This window comes from Cucumis melo, chromosome 8 (genome assembly GCF_025177605.1).
Source record: "Cucumis melo cultivar AY chromosome 8, USDA_Cmelo_AY_1.0, whole genome shotgun sequence".
Classification (NCBI taxonomy): domain Eukaryota; kingdom Viridiplantae; phylum Streptophyta; class Magnoliopsida; order Cucurbitales; family Cucurbitaceae; genus Cucumis; species Cucumis melo.
In genome coordinates this window covers 5571591-5594104 of record NC_066864.1, presented here as the reverse complement: position 1 = coordinate 5594104, position 22514 = coordinate 5571591, and the positions used below count along the sequence as shown (strand labels likewise).

The window sequence follows — 22514 nt, the reverse complement described above, 5'->3', positions numbered from 1 at the left end:
GATGGAAGCTTAAAAAAAAATATAAATACTGGTCATTTTAGTAATTTCAAATGATGTAAGTTTAAAAACATTGTTCAAAAAGTTATACCAAAATGAATTAATTTTTTTTCAAAATTGATTCCATTCCTTTGCTGATATAAAGAAGGTGATTAGAGATATTGATTGGTTAAGTGGAAGTGATTTTAAATTGTTTAACCATTTTAAAATCACTTACAAAATTAAATGAATAAAATATATTGAATATTTAGATAAATAATTATTCAAATCTGTATATAAATATATACACCAAAATTCCAATTCTAATTATTATTTTTATAAAACCAAAATTGTGACAATAGACATATAGTTATGTTGTGAAATCAACATCTCCACTCACATCACAACCAAAGAGCAATTGTCCTGAAAGTGTTGAAAAGGACAAACCATCCTGATGGAGGAAAGCGATTGGCGCCAAAATCAGGAAATTCATGGAACTGCTTCCACTCGCATACATAATCCTGCAAGAAGACAAAATCAGTACACGTAACAATCCCACTGGTTATCTGAAAATGGTTGGATTTGTAGTTGAAGTATTCCATTTACCGATCAAGAAAGAGAGTTGAAGCTATGTGGAATCGAAGCTTCAGCGGCAATGCAACGCGCGCAGTGCTGAAGGATAAGAAATGGGACGCGCTCGTCGTCGGCGCAGGCCACAACGGTTTGATAGCCGCTGCTTATCTTGCCCGTGCCGGCCTCTCTGTTGCCGTTCTTGAGAGGCGCCATGTGATCGGCGGCGCTGCTGTTACTGAAGAGTTAATTCCAGGATTTAAATTCTCTCGATGTAGTTATCTCCTAAGTCTCCTCCGGCCTTCCATCATCAGGTAGTTTTAATTCTTCTAGTTTCTGTCCAGATTCGTCATTTGTTTTTATGTAATGATTTATTTTCTTCCTATTTTCATTTGGAATGGCTATCGGATTGAAATCGAAGGGACTTGGAATTGCGGAGACATGGATTGAAGTTATTGAAACCGATGGCCACATCATTCACACCCTGCCTCGACGGTCGTTTTCTTCTACTTGGAATGAATGATGAACATGATTACTTGGAGATATCTAAATTTTCTAAAAAGGACGCCGATGCTTACCCTAGGTGATTCTCTCAATACATCTTGTTCACCTTTCGGGCTGATTGTTTGGTTTATCGTGGATTTGATTTTGTTGTAGTATTGTTATTTGTAACTTTTACTCGATTCGTCGCTGGTGAATAGATATGAAAAACAGCTTCATAAGTATTGTAAATTTATGGATTTTATGTTGGATTCTCGAACTCCTGAAGCATTACACGAGGGTTCATCATTCAGTGACCGGTTGAGACATAAGGTGCAAAACTCTATTTTCTGGGGTCGTTGTCTCCGACATGCGCTATCATTAGGTCAAAAAGATATGTTGTAAGTAACTTGAACCAGGATAGGCTTTGCTAAGTGTTGGTTTAAGTAATTCAATTTCGTTGCTGTCTGATGCATCTCTTGATTTTATTTTTGCTAGGGAGTTGATAGACCTTCTAGTATCACCAACTTCTAAGGTTTTAAATGGGTGGTTTGAGGTAATAACTGACTTCATTTACTTGGATTTGAAAAGTAAAGTTTCTCTTGTTTGTGAGTTGAAATGTTTATGTTTCTTGTATTAAAACTCCAGGGTAGCCTCAACGGTCTGGAATTTCTTTTATCTTTTATATGAAGGGGTGCAGGGTAGGAAGGAGATTTACGTGAATTAATAGATCTCTGTTTCATGCTCAGCCTGGACGTTTGTTTCATGGCTTATAACCTTTTCAATTCTACCTACTTTTTGGTTCTCAGTCGGATGTATTGAAGGCAACACTTGCAGGAGATGCCATCATTGGGACCATGGTGAGACTTCATACTCCAGTTTAAATTTGGTTCAGTTGCATACTTAAAATGCATTTGAAGCATCATGATTTATCTTATATCTTCCTCCCAGTCTCTCTGCAGTGACTGACTACTAATAGCTTAGGAATGTATATGATTATCATAATTAGATTAAGTATTTGAGAATATGAAATAATCCTTTGCTATATGAAAGACATACTAAAAGATCCACCTTTTTCTATTTGTGCAAAATCAAACTCCTCATAGAGAACATTGTAGTAGGTGCTATTGGTTTCTGTTACAGCTAATTCAAATGGTACATTGTCTTTGTTGATCAACTGAAATGTTGCAAAACTAAAATTTTCATTTCCAACATGGTTATGGAGACTACAGATTCTAGTTTTAATGGTTTAGACCATATTCACTAAGTGAACATTTTTTTCCTACTTATTCACTGAGTTAACTTTTTCTTTTGTACATCAACAATGGTGAATTTATCTCCAACAGACAAGCATCCATACTTCTGGAAGTGGATATGTTCTACTACATCACGTAATGGGAGAAACTATTCATGGCGATCGTAATATTTGGTCGTGAGTATCTCATCTTACAATTACTTTTATTACAGAGCCGATTTGATGTGTGTATCATAGCATATTGTCAGCTCAATGTAATGATATTCCTTGAAATACCCTGCATGATGTTTTTGTAGCACTTTAACGATATTCATTAAAGAAATATTAACATCAATTGCAGACATGTGGAGGGTGGGATGGGTTCGGTATCAATGGCCATAAGCAATGCTGCCATAGAAGCTGGAGTTCATATTGCAACAAATGCAGAGGTATTCTAATTCAGTATGCAGCTCTGAATAACTTGATATAGTCTTCAAAAGCAAGTCCAAATTTAATATTTTCTTTTATTCTCTCCATTATATTCTTTAAGTTCTCTTTTGCTTATTTTGAATTATTTGTCTCATGTACATTTTAAACTTGATGGTCAGGTGTCAGAACTGATGATTGAAGACTCTGGTAGATTAAAGGGGGTTGGTTTATTTATTTCCTTGGTACATCTCGAGGCATCTTTTTATATCCTCATGTATCTGATACATCCTATTGATTAAGGTCTTACTGGCGGATGGGACGCAAGTGCATTCTTCAGTTGTTCTATCAAATGCAACTCCGTACAGAACATTCGTGGTAAAATGCTTTACATTAGAGATAAACCATTTTAGCGTTGATTCGTGCTTCTCGCTTTCTCATCTTTATGGTTCTGTCGTAGGAAATGGTGCCTCAAACTTCTCTTCCGGATGATTTTCTTCGGGCTATCAAATGTTCTGACTATACCTCAGTAAGACATACCTGATAATTTTTCTTACTATTCTTTCGGAGACAAATAAACGTTAACTTCTCCGATGTCCATATCTCCTTTATATTTAGTCATAAGATCATTTTGTCAGTTTACCATTGTTCTCATGTCTTTATGGACTTGGGTGAGATTTAAACCACCACTCCCTAGGATCAATAGAATCTCGACCGTTTCTTTTTTTATGATTACGAGTTTCATTCTGGTTGTTGGATGTGAATCCATTTTTGACGATTATAATGGTGTCTATTCTGTTTCTATTTGCTTAGGTAGCTTGTTGGAAAAAAGTGATAGATGATAATTGATGAATAAAAAGGAGCAAGGGCATTGGCTCGTGCTTTGTGTTTACACCGTTCTTGCATTTATTTATCTACATTGCTCTTTAAGTTGTAAGGTCCTCTTAAGTCCACCATTGTTCTTGAATTTTTTAGTTGGTATAAGTTGAAGAGTCGAAGCCTGACCCTTGCAAGACAGAGAGAAGACCTTTTATTTTCCTTCAGTACGAGTTTTTATTATTCTTTAAACTATCACAAATGCATGCCATTAAAAGTATAGAAACGAAGGTTAAGAATGTCTTATTCCAAATGTCCTATTCAGACAAAAGTTTCATCTACTTTCCTCGGTCCTTTGTTCCCATGCTTGAAATATCATGATAGTTTAGACATTACTGGCTGGAACAGGGAACAACAAAAATAAACGTTGCTGTTGACAAATTGCCGCAGTTCAAGTCTTGCAATTTGAATAATCAAGATGAGGTGGGCCCTCAGCATACAGCAACTATTCATATTGGTGCTGAAAGGTAGGAGAGACACCACTACTAATATCATTAGCAGCCCCACCAGAATTTTTTTCATAATGTGTTTTGCATGGTTGAGCAACTCATCATAATGCATACTTCTAGTTCTTTTACTACCTTGAATACGTTTGAGCTATTTTCCTTCAACCAAAATGTCCTACAATGTGAATTGTTTCTCTGAAACCTTAGGAGTTTACTTTAGACTTACTGTGTAACAGCAGTTCTGTTGTTAGTGGTTGAGAGTGAGGGAAAAAATAGAGAGAGATGATCCTCTCAAAGATGCATTGTCTCATAAATTAATGCATTTGATTTTCATTACAATTTAACCTTTTTTTAAAAAAAGAAGACTTGCTCACCTTTTCTTTCTTGATTTCTCTTCCAGAATGGAAGATATCGGCACAGCTTGCCAAGATGCATGGAGTGGCTTTCCATCCAAAAGACCTGTTATGGAGATGACAATTCCTTCCTCTCTGGACAAAACTGTCTCTCCACCTGGTACTGTAAATTTATTCCGTACGTTCTTCCTGTTTAGCATGAGAACCATCCATATCCCTTCCTATTCCTAATTTTATGACTATGAAGAGAATATGTACTTCATTGTATCCATCTGAAGGTGAGGAATATATCCTGTCCCTAATTAGGAACCCTTCCAATATTAGAAAGAAATTATGTTACGTTCTACAGAATTGTTCTTCCATTTTGTGGACAAATTATTTAGAATATGTGATGCATCATATTAGTAAGACAACATTCCAACACCAAAATAATGGGTCAATGAAAGTCACGTAGTCAATTTAATCGAAAGTATAGATTTTCATTTTTTCTAACGTGTGGTCAGAATTAGAAGACTTTTGTGTTTGCAGAAGTATTTGATTGAGTAGGGACCAAATGATTTTACCACAAATTATTCATTTTGAAATATATCAAACCAAATGTCAAACTTTATTTCATAGCTTATGCAGTTACATTGTAGCTAATGTATCCCTAGTTATTCAGTTAACGGTTAATATTCAAACTCATAAAACTTTTTGTAGGTAAGCATGTAGTCAGCTTATTTACACAGTATACACCTTACAAACCCTTGGATGGGAGCTGGGATGATGTTACATACAGAGTAAGCTGTTAAAGGGATCTTTGTGCATCTGTTTGACATATGCTTGCTCTGGCTCTTATGTTTGTCCATAATCGACCCTACCTTTATACATGTTTTGGTTTCATTTTACCACTATTTGAATTGATATTGATCTTTAGGTTTGGATTTATTTTTCATTTTGTCAATATGACAAGAATCGGAGTCTATATTTGCAGGATTTATATGCCAAAAGATGTTTTAAGTTGATTGATGAATACGCACCTGGCTTCAGCTCATCAATTATAGGTTATGACATGCTGACACCACCTGATCTTGAGAAGGAAATTGGTCTAACAGGTAAAAGTCCAATATGAAAACTTCCAGGTAGATTTTTCTTTAATGCGGAGTTTAGTTCTGAAAAGGCTCAACTATGAATATTAGTTCTCAATTTCATACATGCATCTGCTGAAACTTGAGTATTCTCACCTGTAACAGGAGGAAATATTTTTCATGGAGCTATGGGCTTAGATTCTCTTTTCTTGATGCGGCCTCTAAAAGGATGGTAATACTCACTCTTGAATCATTCTCTTGTTGCTTTCAAGTCTATGTAGAAGAAATAGGATGATTTATTAAAATATAGCATTTTTAAAAACTTATTAGTAAAATAAGGTAGTTTTAAAACTTATTAGAAATCTACTGTTATTTGAAGGGAGAGAAAGAATAGAACGAGTGTTTAAGACTCACGATATGGGATAGAAAGAGTAGGACAAGTGTTCTAACTCGCCCTAGGAGAGAAGTGGTTTGAGATTTTTTCTCTATTTTTTCTTTTCATTTATAGTAACATTTCAATATTAAAAGAAAGATTAACATATTAGATATATTCATAATATACATACTATATTAGTATCATTTTTATAAGAAATGATACTAATATACTATCTAGTATTTACTTTTATACATTTTGTCTATCCACATAAAACTCTCAATTATCATTTTAATTAGAAAATTAGCTTGGTGAAACAAAAATCCATATATTCAGGGATTTAGTTGTGTTTCTAAAATTTTTATTTTTGTTTTTATTATTTTTTAGTTTGTTAAAAAACAACATTTTTACTTGCATAAATGGTCAGAACCTATTTATATTTACAAATGCAGCTTACAATTCATAACATTTCAAGTGTATCTAAAACTAGAAAAAAAATTGTTGTTATGCTCCGATGTTAAAAAAAGTTGCATTTCCCTGTTAGAGCATTATTTCAATAAATAGTTTTGAAAGAAGATAAATTTGACAAATAATATTTTAAAATACTATATTAATATAATTTTTCTTTTAAAAGAGCATTTAAAACAATCCATAGAATCAAGATAATCATAAAATGAATGAAAATTTTTTAATTATTAAAAGAATATAAATGAAGGTGAAAAGTATTAAATTTTAGATTTTTCATTTTTTTTCAGTTAAAAAAATGAAATAAACATTAAATTAAGAAGAAAAAAAAGATAATTAGTTGACGTGGAAATAAGTAGTAATTATTTTAGGAGGTAGGTAGAAAATTTTAATAATAATAAATTGTTATTAAATTAAAAAAATTATTGTTTTGGTCGAGTATTCTAAGCTCGACCACGAAGAGAGAGAAAATCAAATTAAAAAAACGGAGAGAGAAAATCAAAACAGCAGTATTTTAATGAATAGTTTTAGAACTATTCTATTTTAATAAATAGTTTGAAAATCTATGGTATTCCTCCAATTTTTACAGAAGAAATATCTGTTCCATGTACTGCAGGTCAAATCATAGGACACCGATTAAAGGATTGTACCTATGCGGTAGCGGGTCGCATCCTGGAGGTGGTGTCATGGGGGCACCGGGTCGCAATGCTGCACATGTTGTTCTTGAGGATCTGCCTAAGCCATAGCCTTGGGATTTTGGCATGGTTTATGCCCTGACCACACAGGTCTTGAACTACGAACTCCACCGTAATCAGAATATATCAAAGCAACACTATGTAAATACACCGTGCAGTTGAATAAAATAACGTGTTGTGTGCTGCCTTCCTTTGTCCCTACAGGAATCCAACAAAGCCTTCCCTTTTCACGGCCGTTTCCGTTATAATCTCCTATCATTATATAAAAGTGGGAGCAATGTCGCGGGGGAATAGTAAGCAGGGTGAGACGAAGTAGACTTCAAAATAAGATAAAGTAGATGCTCGAGAATTGCCATTAAAAAATAATAATTTCTCGCAAGTAGGAAACCTGTCTCATCAATTTACATCCTAGGAGAAATTATAACATAATTGCTAATATAACGTAATATATAAAATGATAGTCTAATTAGTAGACTCTTTGATAAACTCCTATCCAACAATATAGTTATCGATGATAGGCTTTGGCATTCGTATTAAATTTTAGTTATATTTTATTAAATTTTAGTTATATTTTACGCAATTTTAGTTATATTTTACTAAATGTTTAAAATTTTAGTTAAATGTTATATATATTTTGGGTTTGGAACTATCCCAAATTAATAAGTAAACGTGGCATGAGTTGGGTAGTAGCTTGGTGACTTAACTGCCCATGTAATCGGTATCAGTTGTCATTATTCTACTTTGTCTTCTCTTCAAAGCTCTCTCATTTCACTCCAACTCATCTCTCTAATCCCAACAATAGAATGGGCAATGAAGTCGAAATTTCAATAATGGGCCTGGGTCTCAAGGCCCAAAGATAGCGAGACTTCTTGGGCTCCGGTAAATGAAAACTGCCCTAAGAAATAGCAAAAAGTTCAAGGAGAGAGGCGCAAACAAAAACTTCAGTATCATGTCTTCTGATCTCGACGGCGGCGACGATGACATTAGCCCCATCTCTCTGATCCTTCCTGCGGAGGAAAAAGATGCTGTAGCATCTGAATTGCTCCACCATTTCATCCCTTCAATCAACTCCACTTTATCGATCAGGCAACTACCTTCCCAAGGACTCTCCTTTCAGCTCTGGCCGGCAGCCACCACCCTCGTCAACCTTCTCGACGATCATCGCTCTCATCCTCAAACCAACCCTCTCACACCCACTCTCACCGCCTTACGCCACGCATCAAAATCTCCAACTCTCAAAGTTCTCGAGATCGGCTCCGGTACCGGTATAGTCGGAATTGCCGCCGCCGCCACACTCCGAGCAAAAGTGACCATTACCGATCTATCCCACGTGATCTCCAACCTCCAATTCAACGTCGAAGCCAACGCCGGGATTTTAGCGGCGAACGGCGGTTGCGTTCAGGTGACGCCACTTCATTGGGGAGAAACCATTGATGCGAAACTAATTGAGCTGGATTTCGACCTCATATTGGCTTCCGATGTTGTGTATCATGACCATTTATACGATCCTCTTATCCAAACATTGAAGGACTTTCTCTTAGGCGGAGGAAACCCCAATATGGTGTTTCTGATGGCCCATTTACGGCGATGGAAGAAGGACTCGGCCTTCTTCAGGAAAGCAAGAAAGTTTTTTGAAGTTGAGGTTTTACATACTGATCCTCCGCCGCCGGGATCGAGAATTGGAGTTGTTGTATACCGTTTTACTGCTAAGATGAGCAAGAAACCGGCCATTGGTTCAGCAAACCAAGGTTGAATATTAATCCTTTAGTCCATTATCATTTTTCCCTTTTGCTTTATCCTCTTACTGATGATATGGAACATTTGTAGAAGAGATAAAAGATCACTAGGCTTTGTTCTTATTAGCCAATTAGGAACTCTGAAGTTCACTCATTGTTCTCTGCCCATTGCATCATTTCAAGCAAATTCAGGATAAAAATTAGTACTCCATGCTCCCTCTACTCACGCCATAGATTTATCAATTGCATCGCCACTTCGCTAAGCTTACTGACGCCACATAGTTAACAACTGTCGCCGTGGTACACATAGTGGAAAGTTCTAGGAAAAAATATCAAATCTAATCTAAACTTGCTACGAAGAGAGCAGAGATATGCAACATAAGCACGTACTAGAGAAATTTCAGCACAAGCCTCAGTTTATGGCTATTCTTAATGTATTAAAGGGTGGTCATAATGTATAAAGACAGCCCCATTTTCATTACATAAACATAGTTCATTTTAATTTACATGCAAATTAGAGATTAAGGGAACGACACTGACCTTTCTAATCCGAAGAAACGGAGATCGGTATTCCCTCTTCTTGTGCGGCCTCTAGGCCTGGATGCCCATTCATATTATTATGGGAAGGCTTGTCGTTCAACTCCCAAAGTTTGGCAGTTTTGATGTCGTCCATTGCCATCATTTTTGAGAACTCTTCATGGTCATATGTTAGAGTGGCTTTTCCTCCAAATACACTTGGAAGGTTCTCCATATCGAAGAAAGATTTCATTAGCTCTACACTATCCTTGTTGTTGGGGTATATGAAATGTACTTTCTGACCTGTCTTTGAATCGATAAAATACCTGATAGCCTATGATACGGAGATATTTTAGAACCAAACTTGAGTTAAAGAATGGAGATAAAAGATGGATTATAATTTTCTAACCTTCCAAAAGGCTTGAAAGATTCTTGGAGGGTTGTAGAGAAATTAAATAGCAAGCCTTTCTGGATAGTGGCTCTGTAGTATGTTAATAATCCCTCTTGCTGCTTTGACAGAGATGTTGGTGTTCATTGTAAATCCAGTAAAATCTATCAGCCACGCTATCTGTTCTTGGCCATTACGAAGGTTCAAAATGGTGTTCTCTAAAAGATACACCACATGTCGAACATTGTCTTCCGGCGAGTTTGTATTCTGATAATTTGAGAAGGAAACCAAGCAGAATAGAATTAATTTTCTTTTTAGAAGATATATATTTCGAGTTCTCCATGTTGGTCTGTACCCAATACTAGCTTCGACAGCAAAAGGTGAATACCTTGGGCTTCAATTTATATGAGAGTGTAATCATTCATAACAAAACTCAGTAGTCTTCAAACTAACAAATAAAAACTTTTTAAGAAATATCTAAACTATAGAAGAAATGTAGCATTGAATAATAGATTTCTGTACATCAATTTTTGTGCTGGGTTTCAATTTTAAAACATTGAATTTTCAAGTATCAACTTTGTCTAGTAACTCTTATCTTATTTGACATATGTTAAAATCAACAAATCTATTTGACATAAAATTGAATTTTATGACATAAAATTGAAATTTACAGCTAAAGGAGTATTAAATTTTAATGCACAGAAGTCCATTAGCTTTATAAAGTTAAAAAAGTATCGGCAGTTTTTCAAAATGAAATGAAAATTTATATACGCAAGAAAATAAAAATCTTTCTTCATTTCTCAGATATGAGAATGGGAATTTATAATACGAATATTGACAATAATGATCTTGTCAAATTTGGTTCTAAATTTTGATTTTGCACTTTGGCCAGAAATTTTGAGTGAAGTACCTGCATTCCTGGCCTGGATATGAGCACTGTTCGACCGAAACGGTCGTAGAAATTTGCTCTAAAAGATTTGCCTGTTTCACCTTCATGTGCTACTTCATGCTGCACCATGTTCGGAGTTTGTCAAAAACACTTATGGAGTAGCAATAGTTTTGGTTTTAGAAAAACAGGCAACTAAAATTCAAATAGTGAAATTTCCAGTAAGAGTCGAGGATATATATACATACACATAAAGCAGCCAAACAATCTGTGCTTGAATTGACTAGCTAATCCTAGTTCTGTAGAATCTTTTGATGTTTAATATAATAATACGTGGAAATTACTAATAGTCAACCGTAGGGTTGGATACATTTCTTTTCCCCTTCCCCAAAAATAACAAAAACAAATAATAATAACAACAACAATAATAATTTAAATTCTTTCAGAACAAATTCTATTTAGAGTAAAATCAATACATTATTATTGGATAAGAATAGAAAAGATAACTAAAAGACTATTATAATAGTATAAAACAGATGGGAAGGAAAGAAATCTTACATTGTGCTTTTCTGCTGCAAATCAGTGATATAACATGTATATATACACCAACGCTCTTACAAACCATATAAGCATTTCTCTGTTTCTTGTTTCTTGTTCCCTATTTTTTGTTTCTTCTTTTTTTACAACATTTGATAACTGTTTCTATTTTTTGTTTCTTGAAAAAAAGAAACAGAAACAAAAAATGTGTTTGACAACTGTTTCTCTATTATTGATTTTCTTCTAGATTTATTTTTTATTTTTTACATCTACTTCAACTAAACATTAAACAAAAATATAGGTTTATCCATCAAACATAACAAATAAAATTATCAAAAGTTTATTAATTTAATACGAAGAAGTATCAATACATGAATAAAAATAATAACATAAACATAAAATTATATTTATCCTTCAAATGTTGCCAAATTTGATTAACAATATCAGGCAATTTCTTTTTTTAATCCATCAATTTCAACGATTTCATCGTTATTTCGTGACATCTTGAATTTAATATTAATTTTAAAGTAAGTTATTATGTCTTTAATATTCAGAATTGATAGAAACAAAACAAAATTTAACATTTAACTCTTAACCTATGATGCTTTAGAGAAAAACCCACAACGAAAACCTATGGATTCGACGAAGAGGAACAATCAGGCAAAAACTATGGATCTGACAAAGAGGAAGAGTTCGGGTTGTCGAGGAAAACGATGAGAGGTGAAGAGGAAGACAGTGTGCAGAGAAAAACGATGAGTGAAAGAGGAAGAGGATGATTATTTAGAGAAGACGATGGAGATAAAAGGAAAAGGAAACCAATAAAAATAATTGAAAAATGAAAAATGAACCAATAAAAATAGTTGAGAAAAAGGAAAAAGAAACCAATAAAAATAATTGAGAAACAGTCGAACGAAACCAATAAAAATAATTGAAAAAAAGGAAAAGAAAAGAAATAAAAATAATTGAGAAAAATGAAAAGAAAACCAATAAAAATAATCGGAAAAAAAGCCAATAAAAAATAATTGAAAAAAATGAAAGAAAAAAAATAATTGAGAAAAAGAAAAAACGAAACAAATAAAAATAAATTGAAAAAAAGGAAACTAATAAGAAGCAATTGAGAAACGGAACAGAAGAAACTACTTTTTTTGTTCTCAATAATTCCTTATAAAATGAGAAACGTTTCTATTTTTCTTTGAGAACGAGAAACAAGGAACGTTATCTAACACCTCTGTTTCTTACCAAACGGGTCCTTACTTTTTCTGTTGAGCCCATAACAGATAGAAACAAATAATTTTATATCATATATTCTAGACGGAGTTGTGCTATGGTTCTCGTTGACATTAAATAGACGCAAAATTACGTATGTATCCTCATTTCAAAAGCAAATAAGGATTAATTCAGGAATCATGTAAAAAGGAAATAGTTAGCAGATGATTCATCTTTTTCTTCTAACAACGGCAAGAGTAGAGGATTGAGCTGTCCTCTTAAAGATGAGAGTTAAAAAAAAAAAAAAAAAAAGAGAGAATGTTTATGAAAGGAGAAGGATTGTAGACAAGAATCTAGATAGATTGCAAGATGGAAAGAAAATGCACGAAGGATAATAATTGTGAGACAACATTGGCCAAAATGTAGAACACTGTCTCCTTCTATCTTATAACAACAAATCAGTATCTAGTTTTATGATCTTTATCAAAAGGCATCTTACAGTATCACACTCATTTGGCAAACTTTGATTTTACGAGTTGAAATGCACAGAAGTAGGTACAATCTAAAATTTTTACAAGTATTTCTCTTTATCAAAAAGTCAATATAGTCCTAACATTACTAAATAAACTAAAATGTTACCTTTCTCTGATGATTACACATATCCAGTTTTATCAAGTTACTGAAAATTAATACACTTTACCCTTATTTTGGTTCTTATCGAAATGAACTTTATCCGAGAGTAATCGACACGATTTCAATGATTAGTGAAATCAGTAAAAATAAATTACGAATTTTTCTCAACATTTAGATGGCTAGGAATAAGCTTTTTCCTCTTTCTGGGTGAAACTAATTAGTTCGCACAAGGTCAATTTGATGTTCTAGTTTCCTACTTGAAACCACTTCAATCAAAAGTTTACAAGGCTCTTTCCTCCTGAACTTAGAAGGAAGGAAACAAATGCATATGCAAACCTAAAAGTAGATTAGAGACGGTGGTGGTAGATCAAAAAATTTGGTTGAATTCAGTAAAAGTAATCTGAAGACAAAAAAATATAAGCAGTTGAAATTGAACATGATTCTGGAGGAGACTGAAAGACATTAACGCCATACTATGTCAGTTTTTATGTATGTATTATATAAAGAGTATAAAATTAAAAGGTAACTCAAATGAGGTTATAATTAAACCTGTCGGTACTTAGAGGGTTTGAAAGGCAAAGAACTTAGAGATTGATCAAACTAACCCATCTGATTTCCTCGGGCTTATAGGTTGCCCTCCATTTGAGCGAGTCCTCCACCATTTTCTTTGCTTTATGAAGATCCCAATTCCGCACAGCCAAATATCTTCGAAGGCAGGCATCATTACAGTACTTTAAACTGCGACCGGATAGGTGCCCCAAGGCACCTCTTAGTTCAGTGATCTGTTTGTTAAAGACAACGACCATTACAAATCATAACCATTTAAAGAAATTTAGAATATTGACTCTTTCCATGAATCTTGCACCTAATCTATCGGTCAAATGCTCGAAACTACCCATTACAATCATAATATCATGATCCAAAAGGAAGAAAAGTCAACAAGAAAAGAAAATAGATTAAAAGTAGTCTTCTACCTTCCCATCCTGCTGGGAAGAATCATCAGTTTCTCCATTGTTATGGGAGCCTCTTCTTTTAAGAAGAAACATGCTCAATACACACAAACAGCGAATTCAACCTACAATATTCAAAAGACTATGTCACGCGTATGAAAAAAGTAGTAATTTATTTAAGAAGTCTCAACTGAATTCTTTAGCATTTGGGACGAATACATTAAATATCCCGTTCCACTAAATACTCAAAATAGTTGTGAAAAATGAGGAGAAAAAGACCATCACTCAAGGACAATTGATTCTTAAAAACAGCCAACCAGCATTGACCACTCTTCTGTAACTCCCTTGTTGAAGAAGCAGGACGAATCCGGTTGGATGGTCCATTAAGCCAGCCTCCCCCACACAAAAATAAAACAAAAGAAAATCACCTAAAATAATAATAGCAGCAACAACCACAAAATTTAATTCAAGAAGATTAAAGGTCATTTAGTGCGAAAGTGATTGTAAGAATCGCTACCGTCAACTCTATACAGGAAACGGTTGATTCAGATAGAGTGAAATTACTTCGACTAAACCCCTAAAAGACGCTAGTCCGAGACTCAAAGAGCAACCAAAAACATAATCAAAAGCGATTGATGCCAACAACTTGATCGCATTCATAATCTAAGTTAACAAATCAATAACTAGAAGGCTTAAGAATTCGAGAGGAGAATTGAGATCAAACGGATCAAGAGACGATATATTTCAATAATGCAAGTGAAAATATGGAAACTCAGAGTTGCCGTCCAACCGACCGGTGCCGCACGTTATTCAGAAATGTACCAAATCACAGCAAAGAAAGTCAACTATAAGTTCTGATCGCCTGGAAACACATTGCTAATTGCAAAATTGATGTGAAATAATAAGAGGAAGACAAACTAACCTTATGCTCCGACCGGAAGACAATAGGGAAAAGCGATATTCAGAGCTGAAAATTGGAGGAGAAAGAACTCATAATAACTTGTAAGTTCTTCCTTTCTTTCTCAAGTGTTATCACAGTTCCCCTCATTCTTTATTCAACAAAAAGAATTATAGATTTTCCCGCGTTCACAATGCATATTGAATATATATAGATATATACATATGATGGTTATATACACCATGCGGCCCACTCATTTACATTACAAAAAAAAAACAATAATAATGAAGAATTTTAAATAATCCTCGTACATTTTTACAATTTAACATTTTTATTGAACAATATTATACAATATCTAAATATCTTTTCAACCGTACTTAATTTTTTAAGCTATTTGAGTGTGTTGAAGTAGAAGACAACACGAAATAATTTACTTTAAGTACATTTAGAGGAGGCAGACCACTAACCTAACTTCACCTTGGACTTGTCCTCAGCTCCCGCTGGCACTACTGACTATTGATATTAACTCATTATGCATGAAAATTGATAATGAAATAATAGTTCCTGTTGATCCTATAGTGGAAAATCTACTTCCTCTTTTAGTTGTCTCCATTCCAAAACCGTTCGCTAACGCTCCCACCCCTACTAATAATCTGACTAAGTGGAAACAAGAAATATTTTTTCTACAAACAATAAAATAAACGATACAAAAAGCCATACTACATTTTATTTTTCATGAATGTCCCATTTACCACTTTTCGACATTTTTCTCTCAACACAAAATGACAGAAATGCTCACCTTATCAATTGTCATGCTATATCGTTAACTTTTAATCTCACCCAATTAAAATCTTATTTTAAGATAAATTGTTATAATTTCACCTTTTTTTTATTCATTTCAGTTTATTTCTGGTATTTACTTAATAAACCAATTAGCGACAATGGCCAACTTTCTTTTGTTTGTTTTTTTCTTTTTTTTTGGTTGAGAGAGATTTTGATTTGATGGGTATTAAATAGAATTAAACTGAATGCAGGGAAGTTGAAATTAGGGATGCCCATCTTTAATAATCCATATTAATAAGAGGAAAGCCATATATCAACAACTAACAGCGGAGCCAACTAGGTGCTAGCTGGCCCCCCAACAACCGAATAATCCTTTTGATTCATTTTCGTCAAATACGTTGTCTTTCTTTTGTATAACAAAAAAATATAAACCCTGTGGTCAATTCCAATCTCGAGGCTATATATACATATATATTTCTTGAACTAGCTAAACTACCTTACATTATTGTACAAGACTTCTATTCTATTTTACATTATTGTTCTATTTATCTATATATTAGAATATCATTTGGAAATATTTCAACGACCATTTAGTCTGCACTACCGATCGCCTACAAATGAGACTTGGAGATAAACTTTTTTATTTCATTTAAATAGATGCACAGAAGACTAATAACTATTTAGATGTATCTACTCCTCCCATGGAACTCTTTTGAAGCACAAGAAGCACAAGTTAAGATTTATGCTTTCGTATGGTTCTACAGCTTACATCCGAGAGCAGCCTAGAAACCTCTAGAAAATAAAGTTTCCTCGCTCAATAGATCTTATCCCCCATTTTTAAGAAACGGAAAGAAAGGAAAAGGAATAAATGCCAATCTAAAGCAAAAAATATTGCTCACAAAAGTGATAGTATTTTTGCAATTTCCAACAAAAGGTACTTTTTCTTTTCAAGTATATACAGAAGGTAACCGTAACCGAAGGAGACATGCTAATGAACATGTATGTTTTTTGGATGTATCTTCTTTCTCGTTACTCTGGAATCCTGTAAACTAATTCGACAACATCAAAAAAAAAAAAAAAAAAAGAAACCCTAAGAATAAAAACCTCTTGGAATAGATTAGAGACCTGTAATACAGGAAAATCTCACCTCAACGGAGATCATCCAAACCTTTAGAAAGTTCACCATACATAAGATAAATAACTCCAATGATTAGGTTAGATACCTCCAGAACATTTCAAAAACAATCACCGGGCAGACTATATGAGCCTCTAAAGGAATTGGAGATCGCTATCCAATAATCGCCAAACCATAAAATATGCTCAAGCAAGGCACAGTTGTCAACAGTCTTATGGAATTCCTTCCAACATCAAACAAAACATCTAAAATTTAGAAACTCATTTTGCGAGATAGAAAGGAAAGTCTCTTACCAAGAGATTGGAACTGAACATGCCCTCCAACAATTCTTCAACTGCGACAATCATACATTGAACTCAGTTTCACATGGTTATACACAAAGGAATTTGAAAGTTTACAAAATCCATAGAGGTTAGGAAATCCACTTTCCTCAATTTTCAGACAGTAGATATTGATCTAAACAAACAACCTGAAGAATTGGTCGTGAGGAATTGGTTGTCGAATCATGATCACAAGCCAAAATCGTCTCTTATAAACCATATGTTCTTTTAAGAGAGTAGGAGATTATTTCCAAATCCCAGAACCTTAGATACACATACAATCTAAGATCAAAATGAAGTGATACGTTAGATGTCAAAAGCAAATATCAATATATCTCTTACCGAAAATGAAATAAACTCTCACAGAATTCAATAACAGCTTCCACCAATCCTCGGCAAATATAACACTTCGTATTCAGAAAATGATACAACACCTACATGTAAGGAGGATTTTGACAAAAATGCATAAATTGCACAAAAGTTCAAAAGCAAGCCATCACCCATCTTCAAGCCTTGCAGGATTGTTTTTTATGAGAACTATTAACATCTCCGTCGAACTTCAAACACCTCAGGGTTGCCGAAGTCAAAAAACAAGTGCCCAATTGATATGAGCCTGCTTGATAATTATAACATCTCCATTGAACTTCAAAAAACACCTTGGGAGATGCCAGAAATTTAAGAAACTAGTTCCCGACGATCTTCAAATCCTAGATCATTCATGGTTGGATTAAAAGCGTTTTGATGGAACCTTGGAGCACAAAATGATATAAGCTTTTGAAGACCTGGGAGGATCACCTTTCACCAAATAATATGAGCTTCCCAGCTACTTTTCGAACATTAAAAAAGTTCTAAAAAAGAGTGTTATGATGAAAATATTAAACAAATAGAAGCATTGGTTGACAAATGATAATGAGTTCCCCACAGGAGGAAATATGACCTCTCACCATCCTTGATCTCAATTGAGCACAATTTAACATTACAAGGTCAGGCTAGTAAAATCTTGAATGCATGAATAAGTCTCACAAAACCACAAAGAGCCAGAGCGGTTTGAAATCCCACTTAAAGCAACCTACAAACCCAAAAACATTCAACTACTATTATAACCGTCTTGAAGGTTGAGTACAAAATCTTCATCACTAGACAATCAATGATATGTGCTTCCAACAGAGTCGATTTCCTCCCACTTTATCTTTAAACCTTGAAATGCACATAAGATTTGACATCAAACCGAAGTGCAAGATTAAAAACCTTGAACATATAGCATCGTCATCTCCAACCAAATAAGATAAATTCTGACATAATTAAAATGCGCCTCCCACCAATAGCAAAATATCACTCGTTGATCTTTGAATCCTAAAGAACACGTAATTGCATAAAATGTCTATAAACTTGAAGGAACATCTTTCACCAAATGATATGAATTATTAACACAGCATTAATATATTATAAAGCAAACCACTATGTCGAGTCAGAGATCTTTGTCCTCAACGAATAGAAAGATCAGTTCCCCCTACATGAAATGAATTCTCTGGTGAAATTGGATATCACCTCCCACTATACACAAACACATAAGAACTTCGCATGTTAAACTTAGTACTAAAGGGTCAAATGTAAAAAGGATTTCATCGAGTTACAAACTCCATAGACATTTGAAAACAAACTCCAGATGAACATAGCTCATTTGGCTAAGAAAGCTTCAATACTCAAAAACAACATTACATAAATTAATCTGAAACAAACAGATTCGAATATTATATATATTTTCTAAATAGACTTTTTTAAAAGAAAAAACATAACTCAGGAAAAAAGTTTGAACATAGTTTCTAAACGCAACTGCTTTAATTAAATGACAAGTTACCGAGAAAGAACGATTGCTTGATTAAATGACAATCCAAAAATTGAAGTTACCAAGAAAGAATGATTCCATTTCACACTCGAAAATTCACAGATATCTGCAGGCCCAACAGCTCAGCAACGGCAAAGAGCAATCCAGGTGACCCGTCCAATACAAGTTCTTCGTCCATCCTTTCCATGTGCTTTACAATACAGTTGTAACAAAATACAGACTACATACAAATTCATGCTTGGACTAACAACGTTTACATCAAGTACCATAATTTAACGTTCACAAACACAATTCACTCAATCCTGTGGACAGAATGCACACAATATATATATTCAACATAAATGAGAAGTGACAAATAGGATTCTGGAGAAATTAATAATTTTCCTTGTGTGCTGACAGCAAAAATCTGAACGCAAAGACCAACTAAATCTACGCAATACTCGTTTGAATATATTTTGAACAGGAACTTCACAAAACCAGTATCCAAAACCATGTGATAACCCTTTGGTTTTTTTCATTCTGGTCATTAAAAATCTAGCAATTAAACACTCGTCTCACTTGTAGGGTTCTTTGTTCTCTTTACTACGTTTCCACATTTACGGGGTTCGAAAATCTAAAGAAGAATTGTAAATTAACCGGAAAAAATGTTCCATTTGGAATTTGATTAAAAATTAACACGACTAGCAATTGTGAGAGGACGAAACTTCGGTTTTAGCCCTAGAAAATATAGCTGTTATTAACCCGAACACAACTCTCAGTAAGACTACCCATGTAGCCAAGAGAACAGATAGAACTACACTATAAAAAAGCGCACGAATACTAATGAGACCACGCTAAGCAACGTGTAGAGATTTTGTACCGGCGAATATATAGAAGCCTAATCAGAGTTAATATATTATTCTACTTACCAACGCTGTTGTTTTACTGTTTTTACCTTTGCCAACGAATTCATTTGAGATCAAAAAATTGAGCAAGAACGGGCACGTGTTGGGCAAGAACGATCGAGCAAGCAATCCCTGGGGATGCAAGCAACTGCGGGCAGCAACGCATAATATTATGCACAGAGATAAAAGAGAGAGAGGAAACGGCACACACCAAAGAGAAGGAACCCCGGGCAATCCCCGTGCGATCCCTCCTCAAAACCCAAAAAACTTTTTTTTCATTAACGTAGTTGACCTGCCATGCAAGCGCACCTGTCATGGCAAAGGTCGGATGACAAAGATCGATCAGAAACCGCCTCCCTAATAAAATAGGGTGGTTCGGTCTGATATCTTATACATCCACGACAATACTCTAATCAAATCAACCTTCCCTTGATGAAATTACATAAGGTAACTGCCAAAAACCACTGAAGGTAGCAGCAAATCCGAGAGATCGTTTTCTCCTCGCTTTTATAAAGAAATTCCCCATTTGCCTTGTATTAAAGAATCCATGCAGACTTGTAATACAACCGCAGAAGGCCTAGATCATCTGGTCAAAACCCTGTTATTTACGAAAGACGTTACACCGCACTGCAAACACCGACCCCATCAAACTGAAGACGGTGGATAGACAACTAGATCTGGAAATTTATATGAGACGAACCTGAACTTGGATCTCCACCACAAGAAAAAACAAGGGAAAGAACAAGGGAACAACCATACTGGCCGGAATTTTTCATTGGCGTCCAATATTCCGCGACGACAGATCATAAACGCTAATCTATCATGGCCCGCAGAGCAAAAATCAGAGTCAATGAAGGGAAACGAGGGAAACATATCTCGGATGAGCATGGCGGGAAGGAACCCTAATTTATTATATAGTAGGGGCCAAGAGGAATGCACGGCGAGGATTGTGCGATGCGAATAGAGATCAAGGGATGAAACTTCGTAACAAAGGAATAGTCAAAGCCTAAAGGCGGTGGGGCACGTGATAAGGACGACGCGTCTAGAAAACGTGAAGTGCTCGGCGTTGGTTTTTTTCCTATTTTTATTTTTAATCGCGTTGTTTCAAAGCGACATCGTTATCCACGCCACGTAATGAAAGATTGAATAATTCTCCTCGAATTAACTTATTCGGGAATTTGTGGTTAAAACTTCTTCTTTTTTTCTTTTCTGAGTTTATCGGTTATGAAAGATCTTTAAATAAATTTTTGGTCAAAGTTGATCCATGAGGGAGCATTACTTTTTGTTTTTGTAAATAATAAAAAAAAAAGACCATTTACCAAAACAACTAAAAACTTCATAAATATATTTTTCCTATTTTTCTTTACCATTTTTCTTTTTATTTTGTTATTTTTTGCAATTTTCTCCTTCGTCATAACTAAACTCTGTTTGAAATATAATTTAAAAACTACTTTCTTATAAAAAAAAAATCTCTTAAACCCAGGAAGGGCTTAATAGAGTCATTTAATCCTAAAATTTCAGTGTATTTTCTGTTTTTTTTTTTTAATTGTTATGTGATATTTGAATAAAAAAATGATATTTAAAAATTATGGTTCTAATATGAGACGTAATATAATATTTAAACTAAACATATAAAATAATATGAGGAGCTCTGCTTAACCTACTTTCGAAATATGTGACCGAAAAAGTAAAGATTCCATGATTAAACTAAATTAAAAGAGAGAAGAGAAAAAAAAAAAAAAAAAACTTAAAACGACAATCGCACATAATTCACAAAGCTTGACAATAACAATTTATTAGATTCTATTCAATCATATATCAAGAATCCAATATTTTGCTATAAATTATAAATGTTTAATTTATTTTCTTATATTTAAAAAACACCTCTAAAATTAAAATGTGTAAATAGCTCAATTTTTTATCTTTTTAATATATCAGGAAGGTTTGAATGAGTTTTTAACATTTGAAGTATTTTGATGTCAAAGCAAACCTTTAGAAGTTCATAGTTTTATAGTGGAGAAAATGTTCAGTTGAGTTCTTTTGAGAAAGCTACAGTTAAATCAATCTTTGAAAATGCTTAGAGCCCTCTATCAACGAATGTCCCAGTACGATTAAGAGCCCTCTACGGGTAATCCAAGTATTTCTAGCACGCTTTGCCATTGTCTCGAGCCCTCTAGTACTATCTAGGCCATGGATGAACAATGATATCGTGTCAAGAAGTTTGCAGACGCTGGTTATGAACGTGCACGAGGGTGCCAGGCTTGCATGCGCTCACCTGGGTGCATATGGTGCAGCACTGGACTGTGGGGCACAGACAATGGGCGTGCGTGCAACGTGAATAAAAGTGCACGCTGTGTGTTGCGAGCATTAGGGTTCATTTAAGTTTTTGATATTTTTAATATTGATATATCTAGTTAATTCTTACTTGATGGTTGTCATATTACTCTTCCTCCTAGGGGTTATTAGGCTGATCGTGTTGAGTTCTCTATTTTATATTCATGTATCAAATTCTCTCTTTTTTTATTAGAGTTAGGGTCGATTATGTTGAAGTCCTTCATTTTGTTTTCATCGTATTAAAGTTTATTTTGTAGTTCGTTTTATTCCAATTCAAGTCGAATTTACCGTTCACAAACTCAAGTAACTATAAATAGTGTTTGTTAAATTTATTCCCGTCCGGGTCAGTCTACTTCTTTCAATCAAAGTCGATTACCGAGTAACATTATACAAAATATAAAAATGTTATCCGCTTGAAAACTCCTAGAAGTTCTGATGATCGATTACCTCCGCTGCATTTAGTATAAGAGATGAATTCAAGTACAGAATCATACTTAGAGA

At 34.3% G+C, this 22514-nt stretch overlaps 2 protein-coding genes, 1 long non-coding RNA gene and 1 pseudogene across 4 annotated transcripts; 2 read left to right on the top strand and 2 right to left on the bottom strand.

Moving 5' to 3' along the window:
- Nucleotides 1-162: 162 nt before the first annotated feature.
- LOC127150613 (uncharacterized) lies at nucleotides 163-731 on the bottom strand. Its single transcript, XR_007823147.1, has 2 exons — nucleotides 583-731; nucleotides 163-497 (listed from the first exon to the last, which is right to left on the bottom strand). It is a non-coding gene; the product is annotated as an uncharacterized LOC127150613 (long non-coding RNA).
- Nucleotides 607-7160, top strand: LOC103485043 (uncharacterized). The gene is made up of 16 exons (XM_008442481.3): nucleotides 607-860; nucleotides 968-1129; nucleotides 1248-1427; nucleotides 1525-1582; nucleotides 1836-1886; nucleotides 2373-2458; nucleotides 2622-2709; nucleotides 2869-2910; nucleotides 2990-3064; nucleotides 3147-3215; nucleotides 3911-4029; nucleotides 4409-4521; nucleotides 5061-5140; nucleotides 5335-5455; nucleotides 5594-5660; nucleotides 6883-7160. The coding sequence occupies exons 1-16, from the start codon at nucleotides 607-609 to the stop codon at nucleotides 7010-7012; spliced, it is 1695 nt and encodes a 564-aa protein (XP_008440703.2). The 3' UTR covers nucleotides 7013-7160.
- On the bottom strand, nucleotides 6777-20597 carry LOC103485046 (CRAL-TRIO domain-containing protein C23B6.04c-like; annotated as a pseudogene). Its single transcript, XR_007823146.1, has 7 exons — nucleotides 15179-20597; nucleotides 13838-13938; nucleotides 13469-13645; nucleotides 10512-10610; nucleotides 9623-9868; nucleotides 9238-9547; nucleotides 6777-7213 (listed from the first exon to the last, which is right to left on the bottom strand). The product of XR_007823146.1 is annotated as a CRAL-TRIO domain-containing protein C23B6.04c-like (transcript).
- Nucleotides 7852-8906, top strand: LOC103485045 (uncharacterized). Its single transcript, XM_008442482.3, has one exon. The coding sequence runs from the start codon at nucleotides 7911-7913 to the stop codon at nucleotides 8712-8714; it is 804 nt and encodes a 267-aa protein (XP_008440704.2). The 5' UTR covers nucleotides 7852-7910; the 3' UTR covers nucleotides 8715-8906.
- Nucleotides 20598-22514: the final 1917 nt, after the last annotated feature.

Coding starts and splice junctions, on each gene's coding strand:
- LOC103485043 (XM_008442481.3), top strand. CDS start 607: ATGTGGAATCGAAGCTTCAGCGGCAATGCAACGCGCGCAGTGCTGAAG. Junction 1,887..2,372: donor ATGCCATCATTGGGACCATG/GTGAGACTTCAT, acceptor TATCTCCAACAG/ACAAGCATCCATACTTCTGG. Junction 2,710..2,868: donor ATATTGCAACAAATGCAGAG/GTATTCTAATTC, acceptor CTTGATGGTCAG/GTGTCAGAACTGATGATTGA.
- LOC103485045 (XM_008442482.3), top strand. CDS start 7,911: ATGTCTTCTGATCTCGACGGCGGCGACGATGACATTAGCCCCATCTCT.